At 44.7% G+C, this 14949-nt stretch overlaps 1 protein-coding gene across 3 annotated transcripts in view; it reads right to left on the minus strand.

Annotated features, from left to right (window-relative positions):
• Window positions 1–14949, minus strand: part of YPEL2 (yippee like 2) — a 99245-nt gene that overhangs the window by 62082 nt on the left and 22214 nt on the right. For all 3 annotated transcript variants that reach the window (XR_013552024.2, XR_013552023.2, XM_078437375.2), the window contains exon 2: window positions 14493–14806. Coding sequence is in view for 1 of the 3 variants with exons in the window: in XM_078437375.2 (XP_078293501.1) it covers window positions 14493–14609 (117 nt within the window). In the remaining 2 variants the exon portion in view is untranslated. The remainder of the gene's footprint in view (window positions 1–14492; window positions 14807–14949) is intronic.

Consider the following 14949-nt stretch of genomic DNA (forward strand, 5'->3'; position numbering starts at 1 on the left):
GTTGGACCACAAATTAATTAGGGCTTCTGAGCCGTGCTGACTCTTGAGTTCTTCTTTTTGGTTTCAGGAGCAAAAGGAGCTAATTAGTAAACAGCTTAAGAAATAATAACTTCTTCCCCTGCTGAGAATCACCTGTGCTCTTCCTTCATCCCTTCCCCTGCTTGCCATGGCTCTATGGGTCAAAAAACTCTATTTTAAAAAATCCAGAGGGGCACCTGGGGGTGGCTCAGTCAGTTAAGCAGCCGACTTTGGCTCAGGTCATGATCTCATGGTTCATGAGTTTGAGTCCTACATTGGGCTCTGTGCTGACAGCTCAGAACCTCGAGCCTGCTTCAGATTCTGTGTCTCCCCCACATCTCTCTCTCTCTCTCTCTCTCTCTCTGCCCCTCCCCCACTTGTGTGTGCGCTCGTGCTCTCTCTCTGTCTCAAAAATAAATAAACATTAAAAAAAGAAAAAAAAAACAACAGAGACCATAGGGTATGATGTTCCATAGGGTGTCATGTTTGGTTCAAGTTCAAGACCCCAGGAATAGGGGTTTACCTGGAGATTTCTGAGCCAGGCAGACAGCCTGGGAAGCACCAAGAGAGTAGGCTGGGCTGGGTTTCTCTGCTAATTTAGAGCAAGAAACAGTGTGGTGGAGCACTGAAGGGTATGAACTGGGAGTCACGCCTGAATTCCAATTCTGGTTCCACCCTTTCCTAACTGGTTCCCCTTGATCAATTCAATTTGTCTAAGCCTCACTTTCTTCATCCCAAAATGGTAACAATGGTAGTACATCTCTCTCTGGGTCAGTATGAGACAAAAGATGTGAGACAAAAGATGTAAATACCAGCACTGCACTGGTATTTAGTTAACACTCAGTAAAATGATAACTACTGTCATCATTATTAGAGGAAGATCTCCAAAGAGTTCTCTTCTTTTTCAAACAAATGTTAGTCAAAACCACCAATTGTGCCTTCAGGGAGTGGAAAGTGCTAGAAGGTAGACAGTGAACACTAGGGCCAGCATGTCTGGCTACCTTCAAAGCAAGGAGAAGGCTGGGACTAGGGTGAGGCAAGCCAGGAAGCCAGCACCTAGCATCTTTAAGGAGGCCCTTGCTCTGAGGTGCTGCCTTTGTACAGCCCCAAGAGTGAATGCTTTTCAAGTCCTGTATCCTAGGTGACTTGTTTCCTTCCCTTAGGCAGGGCCTTCATTCCCAGTCACATTCAGACCTACAGAATAGGAATTTCTGGAAGTAGGTCCTGAAGATCAGTCTTTTTATCCCAGGTTATTCTGATGTGCTGTCAGATTTGGGGATCTCTGCTCAGAATCCCCATTTTCTAAGGCCAGTTTCAACTACATTCAGGCATATGCTAAAACACTGGAAAGTACAGAAGCCATCTATTTCTCCCCTTCACTTTGCCCTGTCCCAAACCCCATGACTACACCAAAAGCCACATGAATTCTGAAACTCAGTTCTCACTTTAACATAATAGAAAACCTCATAAACGTGGGGGTGCAATTGCCAGCTTATAATGACTCAGTGAGCTTCAAGAAGCCATACAAGAAAGTCGGGCTAAAGGGAGTACCTGGCCCAGCAAACCAGGGAACTTTGAAAGGCCCTCTTCTCAGAGTTATGAAGGTTTGGTGTCCGCCAATGATTTATCTGTCTTCTGATTAACTGAAGGCATCACAAGGAGGAAATGAGCCTGGCTGTGAATTACAGCACTGGCTTAATTATCAGGGTTTATTAACTTTATACAATATCAACATTCCTGTTCACACAGAGCTCATGGATATACAGTTTATAGAAGCTGGAGGAGTTGACTTTATGAACTAGGCTATATTATAATATTCTAGTCCAATCTCAATCAAATGCTATCATTCCCTTGCTTAAAAAGTGCTTTCAATGGCTCCCTACACATACAAAACTGAATCTAAATTCCTTAGCTGGGCCTTCTGAGCCTTGTGCAATCCACACCTCCTGACCTCCTGCTTCCCTCTCTCACCCTCTCCATCTCTTCCTGTGATTCCTTAGGCTTGATCTCCTCTAGAGGATTTCTCTGCCTCTGCTCAGAATGGACTTGCCCCCTCCACCGACTTTTCCTGTTCACTTAGAAAAAATTCATCCTGCTCTTTGCCCCTAAAGCATCCTGAATAACCACTCCCCAAAGCCTGTATTTCACTACATCTTATAATAATTTACCTGTTGGTCTTCCCCACTAGATCACGAGCTACTTAAGGGCAAACATTTTCATGTGTCCATTGCAGTTTTCCCAGTGCCTCATATTCAGTATGTGCTGAGTGGTCAGAGAGGTTATGCGACTTACTCAATGCCACGCTGAAGAGTTAGTGGTAGAGCCAGGCCTAGAACAGAGGTGGCTTGACCCTTCATTCAGGACTTTAAAGTGACGCCACTGACTCTGTCTGCAGGGCCCCACATTGTGTTCCCATTACAGTGATGACGTTGCGTGAAAATATGTGCTCTGTCTGGCTTGGTCAGCTTGTAACCTTTGGTGGGAACCTATGGGTGCTAGATGGCTGGGCTGAAGTTTGGCCTATGCAGTTGACAACACAGTGTCAAACGGAACTAGTCAATGAACACAGTGTGTCAGCTCCTACACTATCTATAGCAAATGTAACCACTGTGTTGGCTTTAGATTCCTCCTGAAATCACATAAACATATTTCTCCAACATACATTTCACAACTGGTTCCCATCTTGTAGCCTAGGAATCAGCAAATGTGCAAGGGCCAAACTGAGCTTCTTACCTGTTTCAGAAGTATTTAACTGGAACACGGCTATGCTCATTTGTTTATGTATTCTCTATGGCTGCAGAGTTGGATGGCTGAGACCATATGGCCAGCAGCACCTAAAAATTTACTATCTGGCCTTTGCAGAAAATTTTGCCAACCATTTAGCTGCAGGAAGAGGGAATGAAGACTCCAAAGAGGCCCCTCCCTTCTACCAAGAGACTGGTTGCCCCCACCCTGGAAGGTAGTGGACCAAGTGGCTTTTGCATGATGTCATTTCTTTTTTTAGCACTGGTTACAGGCCTGGGATTCAGGAGATTTTGCCTGACAGAGACACGGAGGGGCCTGAAACACCTAGCACATGGCCTAACATATAATGGTGCTTAGGAAATGTTTTTTAAATAAATAAACAAAGGAATGGGAGGTCAGCCTGTCTGTGTCCATCCTCCCCCCTGTCAGTTTCAAGGTGACCAGTCATACAGGTGCCTGGCAGCAGCCTGGTGACCTAGATTTGTCAGCCCTTATCTTATCGGCTTTCCTTCCCTGTGTGTTTACCCAGTACCTGCCCCCACAGTGCCCAGGGCAGACTGGCCTGTTGTTTTTACACAGAAGGAGACAGACAGGGAGGACCTTTCCTCCCCGACAGATACACTTTGCTTTTTCTCTCTCCTGCTGAAGCCAGGATCAAGAAATATGGGGACTTGGAACTTAAGGAGCTCCAATAAGTCTGGTTTCTCCAACTTCCTCTCTCCTTTGGTTTCCTGGGTGAATTTGTCTGGGCGAGGGGGAGGTGGGAAGAGAGGTCTTTAAAGGGCTCCTCAGAGCCCTACCTGTCATTTAGAACATTCTGCATCAAGAGGGGAGGGACTGAGGGTAAAATTGTGCAGCTTTCAGAAGTAAACAAAGCAACCAGCACCCAATGGTTAGAGGCCTGTTCTTGAGAACAGACATTCCTCCAAAGCCACATCAGAGAACAGTGGGTCTAATTCTCCGGCCACCTCGAGCTGCAAGAGCCTAGCTGGCAGTTTTACCAGTCTGGGAGAGCCTAGGCTGACATTGCAGCAGAGGACAGGGACGGTGAAGAAAAAAGTTCTGCACAGTTGGGCATCTCATGGAAATTAGGCAAATTGGATGGAAAGCAATATGGAAATGTTGGTTTCTTGGCTGCCCCAGACAGCCCTGGGTACCAGGTACAAATGGGGATCCCTTCTACTGCCACCAGCTGCTTCTGCAGATAATGGGCTTTCCAGTGACCAAAGGGTCCTGGGCACAAGGTGGCTGAGGGCAAAGCATACATCTGTTTGCCACTATATTCCCAATATCTAACATGTGAGAGGAGTCGCTAAATGTGGAACAAATGGTAGGGTTCAGTGCAGGAGGTTTCATTCTGGGATCTTTTGTTTGGGCAAGGAAAAACTTTTCTGTCCCCTCCGGTATCTGTTGGAGAGTTAAAGCAAATGCTGTTGTTGGGACCAGCCCTAACAGGGAGGAAAAGGAGTTTCCTGGACCCCCAAAGTTAGATCATTTTCCTTCTGACAATATAAGTTGTCCCTTCAAAGGCCCAAAGGTGTTGGAGGCAGAAGGGAGGGGAGAGCCAGTGCCACCTGCTCAGCCTCTCTCATCACTGGTCTGGGAGGGGAGGGAGTTCATGGACTGATTAGATGTTGTTGTTTTTAGCAGCAGCTGGTGGAGCCATCTCCTCCTCTCTTCCTCTCCTCCCCCCTCCTTCCCTGAGTCACACTCCAGCCACTAGCAATAAGCAAGGGAGGGGAGGGGAGGGGAGGGGAGGGAAGCAGAGAGCTAAAGCTCCCCGGGTTAGGCAGCCCTGACCTCAGAGACAATGCTCTAGGTCACCGGGTCAAACCCTCCCTTCAGGAGCTGGCTGAGTGCTTTGCAAACAAAGGTATCAGAGATTCTTTTGGGGTTTGTTTTTTTAAAGATAATGAAAATAGCTCCACATCCCCCTTCCCTCCCCCCCCCCACCCCCCACCAATGAAGCATCCCAGGGTGAACCAGACTGACTAGCAATTCTCAGCTATGGCTCCAACACCCAGGTTGCCTGGGTTGCTGTTGTCACAGTAGTCTAAGGTCTCTGTAACTGGTTGACGTGTGGGTCAGAGGAAAACTCGCCATCTGACAGCTTAGATGGGAAGGGGGCAGGGGCAGATTTTCCATTTAAATTTTGGAGAGGCTTGACAGCTGTTTGCAGGTAAGCCCAACCCCGCCTGTCCAAGAGCAGAGGCTGCCACTGTTATTTAATCACCTCCAGAAACCTGCTAGTCCCTTTGGAATTATAAGGAGCAAGAGATTCAGTGTTTATAGAGGTCTCAGAAGACCACTGGTAATTGTATAGCTAAAGGGCTAATAGCTGAGACTCAGACAAAAGGAAGGAACTGTTTACCAGGACTATTAGGGGTGCCAGGATCTGGGAATGTTTGCTACTTTGGTTTTGCTTAATGAGTATTCATAGATAGCAAGTATCAGCCTTTATGGAGCATTTACTATTATGTCAGGCACTCTGAGAAGTACCTTATATTGATCACCTCACTTTGTTTCCACAAAAACCTTACAGGTATCTAATATTAACAGTAATCCCATTCTCCCAATGAGGATATTAAGACACAGAGAGATTATTCAACTTGCATAACCACTAAGTGAAGAAAGAAGTCAGGGTTTGAACCCAGGTAGTCTGGCTCAGAGATTGCATTGTTAACCACTAAGTTATGCTGTCTTGCATTATCTTCTGATAATGATGTACTAGAATCAGAAAAAGGGAGGGATGGAACACTTTAATGACAGTCTAATCTAACGCCTCATTTGGATGGATGAAGAAAAAGGAAAGCTACAGAGCACAGTCTTGTGTGCTCAAATAAAAACAGAGCACAAGATCATACACCTTGATGCTTCTGTTTTAGCCATCAGCCCTCTCCCCTAGACCTGCCTCCAGCATCTACAACCACGAGTTATATGTAAGGCAGTAGGTGGTATGGCAGAGAGGAGGTGGCAAAGTACAAAGTCAAGAGGCACTCAGTTTCTCTGGTCGTTGGTTTCCTAATCTGTAAAATGAGGAGCTGAAGGGGAACATCTAGGTTCAAAGGCCCCTCTAGCTCTAATGTTCTGAGAGTCTATGACTCCAGGTCATTTAGAATCTTATTAGGAAGCAAGACAATTATATGTAAAAAGTGCCCATAACCACAATAACACAGACCATATTATTACAAGACAGTCATTATTAACTACCAAATGAACAACCAGACAGTGAACTTCTATAGGCGTTCGGTGGAGGGAGGGACTCCTACAGTCCAGCAAGACAACCTAGAAAATACTTAAACTAGTCTTCAGAAATGGGTAGAGAGTGAATAGAGAGAAAGGAAGAAGGACTTTTCAGACAAGGCAAATGATAGGAGGGAATACAGGGTAGGATTTACCACCAATATCAATGAGAGACCAGAAGACAGTTGATGCCAAAAGGAGCCACTTAGGTCATGACTGTCAAGCTATGGTAAAGAAGGCATAGACCTATCTAGACCTGTATCCCACACAGCTTCTTGGTAACCTACGACCTTAGAAAAGTCGCTTAATTCCCACCTTGAAGGGAGGTGGTAAAGTAAGTGATGGAGTAATAAGGAAAATGTCTAAAGGGCCCCCTAGCACACAGTAGATGTTCAATAAATAGTAGTAAAGCAACAATGTAGATTTTTCATCCTCTTTTTTTTTTTAGGTTACCAACACAACCTCATCTGTAACACTCTTTTGCCCCCCACAGTGAGCCTTACACTCCCAAATACCTCAAAGATAACACTCTAAGTACAGGAATCATGTTGGCTTCATCTCTCTATCCCTAGCACCCAGCCCAGAGCCTGGCAAGTTGTTTGAAATCCAAAAAAGATTATTGAACTGAACAATCAGCATATGACGGTGGATTCTGGTCAGGCCCCAAAAAACAAAACAGCCAAACCAGCATTGGTGCAGCTTTACTATTCCAGAGACAGAGGGAGTGCCAATGCTCAAATAAAAACACAGGGCAGGGGTCCTGTACCTACTTCTTGTTTCTCAGGAAAGACACCCTGTTGAAAAGAGTTTCTTTGGATCTTAAGTACACAAGCTTGCAATCATCAGCCTCCTTATTGAATGCCAAAACACTAATGTACAAACCAATCTTATGATTGGAACCTTACAGGCATTTGCAAACCACAGAGTTAATTTTCAGGGTACGCCTCATAGCTCAAGTCAACATTTCCTTTTGGTATTTAAAGCAACCACATAGAAAGGATCACATTTGAGCAGATTCATGCTCCAGCTGCCTGCAGTCTGTAGCAAAAAAAAAAAAAAAAAAAAAAAAAAATCCACAGATGATTCACCAGACTTGGTCGCTAGCAGCTCCTCTACAATAAACTGGTGAGCAATTCTACTCGTGCCTAGATCATTAATTTTCACAGGGAGCAGGTATGACTATGGGCCAGGTCTGTCTCCCATCCAGAGTATGACCTCCTAAACTCAATTCCTCTTGTTCATGACTACAAGTGATAGAATATTTTAAACCTTAGAATGCTTATATTTCTTTCCCAAGCAATGCTCAACAAAACTTCACTGAATAACTTCCATGTGCCCCAAACACCTGTAGATCACTGCAATGCACACACACTGGTTCCTCCATCTCTGGTCTCTTCTTTAGTAGTTCACCTACTACACTGTGACATTTGCCATCTCAAAGCAAAGCTCTTTCTGGCTGTGTCACTACTTGCTCAAAAGTTTCAGTGGCACCCAACTGCCAGCAGTATAAAGCCAGGACTTCTATTCTCCCAACAGTCTGGCTTCAATTCCTTCGACCTGTTTTCACACAGCTCCTCAATATCTAACCTACAGGAATGGCTGCTCCCTCATGCTTCCTGCCTGCACTTCTTTGTTCACGCTGCTCTTTTTACTGGTCCCTCCCCATCCATTTCCACATGTCCAGGTTCTTGCTTCAAGGCACACCTCAATGTCACTTCTTCTACCAAGTCTTCCCAGAACTTCAATTCCTAGACAGATGGATTTTAATGGTGTCTTTTTGGGGTTTTTTTGATCAACAACTTTTGAGAGCCTGCAGAAAGCTACGGAACCCTCTCTTGAAAAACAGATATGCACATAGAATTGAACATACAGGTTCAGAGATTCCCTGAAGCCAGTCCATGAGCTCCAAATTAAGACCCTCTTATGTCTGTCTCTATTTTGGAATAATAATCATCATTTGTTCATGTATTCACTGAAAATCTACCAGTCTTTAGGAGCTGTGCAGAGTGCTGGAGAAACAAAGATGGTATCACAATTATCTCCTCAAGCATTTCACAAGCTAATGGAGATATGTGCTGCTACACTGTGATAAGCGCCCTAAGATAAACATAAGGTGAAATACAAATTTCAAGAAGGGATGACTTATGAACCTATTATCTCCCAGCTAGAGTCCAAGTTCCTTGAGGATAAAATCCTTGAGGGTAATATTATAATATCTACTAGAGTGCTACACAGAGTACATATTTAGTACATGTGCAATTACAGAACAGTGCCCATGAGACAAAACTGCATGTACAGGCACAGCCCCCACTGCCCTCCACCCCCACCTCCCAGTGGCCTCTGAGATCCAGTGAAGGTGGTTCTATGTTCGAACAATCATGCTATACAATTTATCCTAGCAATAATTTATGACTTATCCTACACTGAAGTGATTCATTCTCTGTCCCAATGGAGAAAAGATACCATAATATACTATCCCTTACATGCTTCGAATGGTATCTTTTCACCAAGGAACACTGTAATCTAACCATATCCCTTTGTCTGGAGGTTTTCTGTATAAGATCTGTCACCCCTTCCCAAGTGATCAACAGACAGCCCTTTTGCACTCCTCCAGAACTATCACTTCATCGGAAGATTAGGGCTTTCAAAGGTCAGATAGTTGGGAAAAAGAAGTCAGTGATTTAAGGTTTTGCAAAAGCTAAATTGATTGAATGTGTTTTTAAACGGGGCTTATTGGTTTATGTTGGAACTCTTCCATAATTTATCACTTCTGCCTTTGCTGTACCTCAGAAATGCTGTTTAGGAAACCAACAAACACTGCAAAAGAAGCAAAGGTACCCACTATGGTATGGGTCCTACCAACATGGTTGTTACTGACATCCTTTTTCTTAAAGCCCATCGGCAACTCTGGTACAATCATAGGTCACGTTATTTCAGAAACAAAAATTTCACTTTTTATGCTATAGACATCTATAGGTTTACATATAATCTAGTTTTCCCCTCCTGCTAGAATAGAAATACTAATTTTACTGCATTACAGTTTTTTAAGAATCGTTGTCACATATCCATTGGACACCAAAAACCTTTCAATTAATAAAATTGGAATTCAACATATATTTTGCTAGTTAGGAAAGCTCAGAATTATCTTCAAGAGCCACATCGTATTGTATATATTCTTTATGAATTATACTGCTTGCTGTGACACAGCTGTCATTAACACTACTAAATACAATCCAAAGCTCACTATAACATTTTCTTTTTTTTTTTTTTTAATTTTTTTTTTAACGTTTATTTATTTTTGAGACAGGGAGAGACAGCATGAATGAGGGAGGATCAGAGAGAGAGGGAGACACAGAATCTGAAACAGGCTCCAGGCTCTGAGCTGTCAGCACAGAGCCTGACACGGGGTTCGAACTTACGGACCGCGAGATCATGACCTGAGCCGAAGTTGGATGCTTAACCAACTGAGCCACCCAGGTGCCCCTCACTATAACATTTTCAAGACACTTAGAGAAAAAGAAATGAGTGGATTTTTAGAAATTCTATTCTTATATTTATTTTTAACATCGAACTTTCCAGGATATTTATTATACATTAAAGACAAGCTGGTGGATGGTGTAAATGAAGAGAAACACATCCCTGACGAGTAGAATGGAAAGGATAGAACAGATCTCTGGACTTCCACATCAGCACCCCTCTATGTCCACTACCTATAAGCCACTGTGTTATGGGTACTAGTCTTTTTGAGAATCACTGGTGTTGAACACTAGTGCTCAGAAGCAGAGGTTCAGAAGCCACGGCGGGCAGAGGGGGCCTCTCAGTAGCCACTAGACCAATACATGGCCTCAGAACACCCTCCTCCCCACCACTTTTCTCAAAGCAATGCTGTACCTTACATCTAAGCAGACAAGGAAAACCAAAATGCTACTGCTGTAAGGCAAATGGAACCCTACAGGGAACAAAAAGAACTGGCCTCCTAAAACCTCCCAGCCTCACAAGGAGGCTTGAAAAGAGCCAGAGCTCTTCACACAGAGCACAGCTGAGGGAGCACGAAATACAGATGTGTGGTTCTGAGGCTGTGGAACCTCAGGCCAGTCACTAAGTTGCCCACAGCCTGTTTCCTCATGAAGAGAGGCTGGGCTAGATGATCTGCAATTCTAGGAGTTCTGTATTTGCCACCAGAAGATAATCTGACCTGAAGATTGGACATAGCAATAAACAGCTTTCTACCTTCCCCCTGCACTGGACACCCACTCTGCAGCCTCCTACAACAGCTTCCCTCCAAGGACCAGAGCAAACTGGGTCTTGGAATGAAGCCATCATCCCCAAAGTGAGTTTGTGAGAGGTTAATCCAACTCACCATTCCCAAATATCCTGCTCCACGATGCCATCAAACGGTGATAGGGTGGCAGGAGAGAAACAAAGGAAGGATCTCAGACAGAAAATTTACATGAAAAAAATTTGTGAAGATCCAGGCTTCCATAATAGCTAGTTTCCACTGCAATGAGCATTCGATTGTTCCCGCTTGGGGCAACTAGCTGTTCCAACTGAAACTATTATTATTTGATAACCACAGTATATTTTTATAATGGGGCTTGCACCGTGAAGTGAGAAACAACAATGTGAGCAATTCCTCATGCCAACTTAAAATACCTCTGCATGCAAACACTCCAGCATTTAGACCACAACACCCCCTAAGAAAATGTAGGATGTCTCAGCACATTCCCTAGATAGTTCTGTCATCAATTCAAAGAGCACCCCCACCCCCATCCTACAGAGCAATACTGTTACCTTTGTGCAGACACACACAAACTTTACTGTCATCCTCTTCTATGGCCTTTTCCTCTTAAATCAAACTCCTGGGCTCCAGGTTCTAAAGTGAAACTACCTTAGCTAGACTACATTTGCTTGGTATCAGGCAAGAACAATCCCCTCCATCACCCCCAATCCCGCTTTGGACCAAGAGAAGCAAAGGGACTACACTATGTATTTGCATAGGAGCTTTGTGATCTGCCAACCACCCCCACACCCATGATCTCATCCAGCCTCGTAACAACCCAGTGAGGTAAACCTCCTCACCGAACCTTCAAATATGGTTATATCTACTTTCCAGGACTGTTATGGAGATGGCACATAGTAAGCACACAGGAAGTGCTAGCTACTGGGCATTACACACAGCAAATATTACTTCACTCCTTTTATTAGTGAGAAACTGAGGGGCGCCTGGGTGGCTCAGTCGGTTAAGCATCCGACTTCGGCTCAGGTCGTGATCTCACGGTTCGTGGGTTAGAGCCCTGCGTCAGGCTCTGTGCTGACAGCTCGGAGCCTGGAGCCTGCTTCGGATTCTGTGTCTCCCTCTTTCTCTGCCCCTCCCCTGTTCATGCTGTCTCTGTCTCTCAAAAATAAATAGATGTAAAAAAAAAAAAAAATTATTAGTGAGAAACTGAGACTCAGAGGTTGGACAGTTGATTCCAGGCAATGAGGCCTCTGGGGATTTACAGCAAGCCAGGACGGTGGAAAGCCTGGTGCAGGATTCTTTCCACCACCTCAGTATAGACCCTAATTGTTCAAAACTTTGCAACTACACATTTCCACGGGAGCCCAAAGTCCTGACTCTGTTCCCAGTTCTCTACCAGCCGCATACTCCGAGCTTTAGTTCTCTGGACCTTTGTGTTCACTTCTCCATAAGGAAGTCAGACTCACTTTTTTTTTTTTTTTTTTTTAAACCAAACAACGGAATGTCAGGCTTCCAGATGAAAGGCTCTATTACAAGTACAAAGTATCATTTAATTACACTGCTGCTCCAGTTATCTGCTTCCCAGCTCCTAACTCCCACTGGGCAGATTCTGAAACCGCATAGGAGATTATGTCAAGAGGGGAGAACAGGAGAAACATTCTCTCCCTGAACTTTCTTAAATGGAAGAGAGAAACAAAATGAAAAGAAAGGCCCATTTTCCAAGGAGGGGGTTGGGGCAGTGATCTTTCCGTTAAGTGGACCTGCATAAGAATCTATAGATTATTTAATGCTGGGGGTGGCTGCGGAATGAAATAAAGGAATCTTTGTGCCGTGCCAGCCACAGTTCCCTCACCCTCTCCCCACAGCCAGGCATTTAACCCAACTTTTTAAATCATCAAGCTCTAATGCACCCCATCTGTGCACCGGTTGTGGCCAGTGAAACTGAAGCCTGTGCTAACTTTGGCCTGGACTTGTGAATGAGCCTTTCTGCCCCAGAAGGGGCAGGAAGGAGGACATGAGGCCAACAAAGACATTTTTTGCTCATCACTGGTCTTCTCCTAAGGCTCAGGATCCACCCATCTGTTTATCTGTTCATTTACTGAGCTCTTGCCATGGGTCAGGTTCTAACCCAGAGACACCAAACTAGTAGATATGGTCCCAGATGAAGGAGAATGTATAAAAGTTCCTGGGAGAGAGGAAAGAGGTGAGGAAGAAGGGATGCTGTTGGCTGAGGCACAGAGGACTGAAATACCCCCATCTGCATATTCAGGGATGTTGCTTAGTTCCAAGTGGTTGGAAAATAAAGCAACGAACTGGCAAGAAATCAAACTCAAAAGGCCAGATTGTCCAAGGCCCTGAATACCAGGCTCCAAACATCAGTGTGGAAGGCCACTACCATCTCCACACGTTCCTTTCTGTACATCTCACAAGACCCAGCTCAAATACCACCCCTTCCAGAAATCCTTCTTGAACACACTCAAAGTAATTGCTCTCTCTCCTTTAAGCCTCCAATTTGCATTCTTGGACAGCCTGTATGAGTCTCAACTTCTCCATCCATAAAATGATTACTATAGCCTACCTTAAAGTCTTCTTATGAGGGTTAAGTGAGATAACATTTACAAAGTGTCAAGTCGCAGTTTTTAATACACAGAAGGTGCTAAAATACATTTTATTGTTACCTCAATTTCTTATGATACATAGCACTTTCTCGTGGTATTAAAAGGATGTCTTGACTTCCATTTTTCCCTGGAGATTTCCAGAAATAGGACAGCTCACATTTTCCCTCCAAGCTTGTAGGCCCCCTTCCAAAGCCAAGAGGACTGATCCTCTCTTTCCTCACTGACACAGCCTCCCCACATCCAAAATTCCAGACTTGAGGGGTTCCCAAAAGATTCAAGCTGAATCTGAGACAAGACGAGTCTATTGACAGAGAAGGGAGCTACAGGCTGGCTGGAACATAAATGGCATAAAGGAAAGTAATTAGCAGAAACCTAGAGAAGTAAAAGCGGGCCAGAGGTCAAGACTCTGAGGGCTCCAGGATTCAAACTCTGTAGTAACCCTAGATCTTGGAATAGGCCTAGAAGGAGGACTTCCATTCTTAGTCCTGATTTGAGAAGCCCCACAACCACACATGGTTGTTCAAACAGACTCCTTCACTTCCTGTCAAATTAGCCAGCTGGACGGGACTGTTCTAGAACTACTGACCCTTCATCTCCCAGCCTTCTCTCTGGCTGGGCTATCGAGCCAGAGTCAGGGAAAAGTGATGCCACCTTTTCTAGAAGTTCTTGTAAACAGATCAAGAGCACTTTTTTTTTTTTTTTTAATTTAGTCTGGGTATGATTACAGGTTGGCTTGTTTTTTTATTTAATGGCATAAAGTCCCGGTTCTGAGGAAGGATGGTTTTTAGAGGGAAAAGGTCCCCATGATCTTTATCCTTTTTGTGCAGCCTAGTAAAACCCATTTCTCCTCTCATGGGAATTTAGGGCCAGGAGGGAGGTAGCTACCCTGAGAATGTTGCCTGAAGGAGCCAGTTCCTGGATTGAACAACTGGGATGTTTATTGATTTATTAATAATCTCCTTGCCCCAACTTTAGGAAGCAGTTGCTAATGCTTTTCCAGGAAAATAAGGTTCCATTATTTCTTCTAATTTTAATCAAGTGTCACACCATATTATCTCATGTAGAAGCCCTAAAGATCCCCACAGGACAAGGTCAGCTCTTTACCAAGCCACTTTTGATCCTCCCCAAAGGACACCCGTTTTAGTAACTCAGTCATCTTGTAACCTTCCCAGGGGGCTTAGCAGGCAATATCCTTTCTCATGTCAGCTAAGAAGTGAGATATCCTGCCCCTACCAACTTTCTTAGAGCTCACTTTCCAGGCATGCAGCCCTCTACACGGCATTCACCTGCCAACCTGAGTTAAGCCAGCCTAGCGAAAGACTCCAATCACTCTTCAGCCCCTCTCCCCTCTGGCCTGTGAGCCACCAACTTCCCCAGCCACCAACAGGGATGACATTTAATTTCCAAAATTACATTCTAAACTAGTACACTCTCCCTCCAACTCAGAGTTATTTCTCAGTTGAGTGAGACAGCCAGGAAGGGAACCTGTAAAAACAAAAAACAAAACAAAACAAAAAACCCCACAAATATCCCAGGCTCTTTGGGAGAGTTTATAAACCTGTGCAACCTTATGAGCCAGAAATGCCCCCCACACCCGGGGTGGGCAAGCAAGGCCTGCAGGGAACATGTACCTTGGAAATGAGTTCATCATGATTGGCCAAGTGGGCTCTGCAGTGAATGCAGCTGTAGGTCCGGTGGCAGGAAGGCAAATATGCCTGGAAAGTCTTGGATCTTGTCATCTTCACCATTGGCGCCGTGGAGCGTGGAGTGAACTCTGGAGTGGCCCACGAGGCACTCCCACAGGATGGGTCGCACGGGAAACACCGGAAGACACAGGTAAAGGCCGTGGTTTAGCAGGGGGTGGGTGTGGGGCACGCTCCACACACTGGTGATGTCTTCAGAGGAAGGACCCTCAAGCAGAGGTCTAGGGCTGGTTCTCAGCAGCCTGCAGTGCCAAGATAAGGGGAATATCATTAACTGATGGAAGAGGGCTTCGTGCAAAGCAAGTAGAGTCCAACTGCCACCCAAGAGAGAGGGCAACATTTATAGGAAAAAATGACCCCTTCTCTGTCTCTTGTCATCATTGCC

This window comes from Panthera onca, chromosome E1 (genome assembly GCF_046562875.1).
Source record: "Panthera onca isolate mPanOnc1 chromosome E1, mPanOnc1 haplotype 2, whole genome shotgun sequence".
NCBI lineage: Eukaryota > Metazoa > Chordata > Mammalia > Carnivora > Felidae > Panthera > Panthera onca.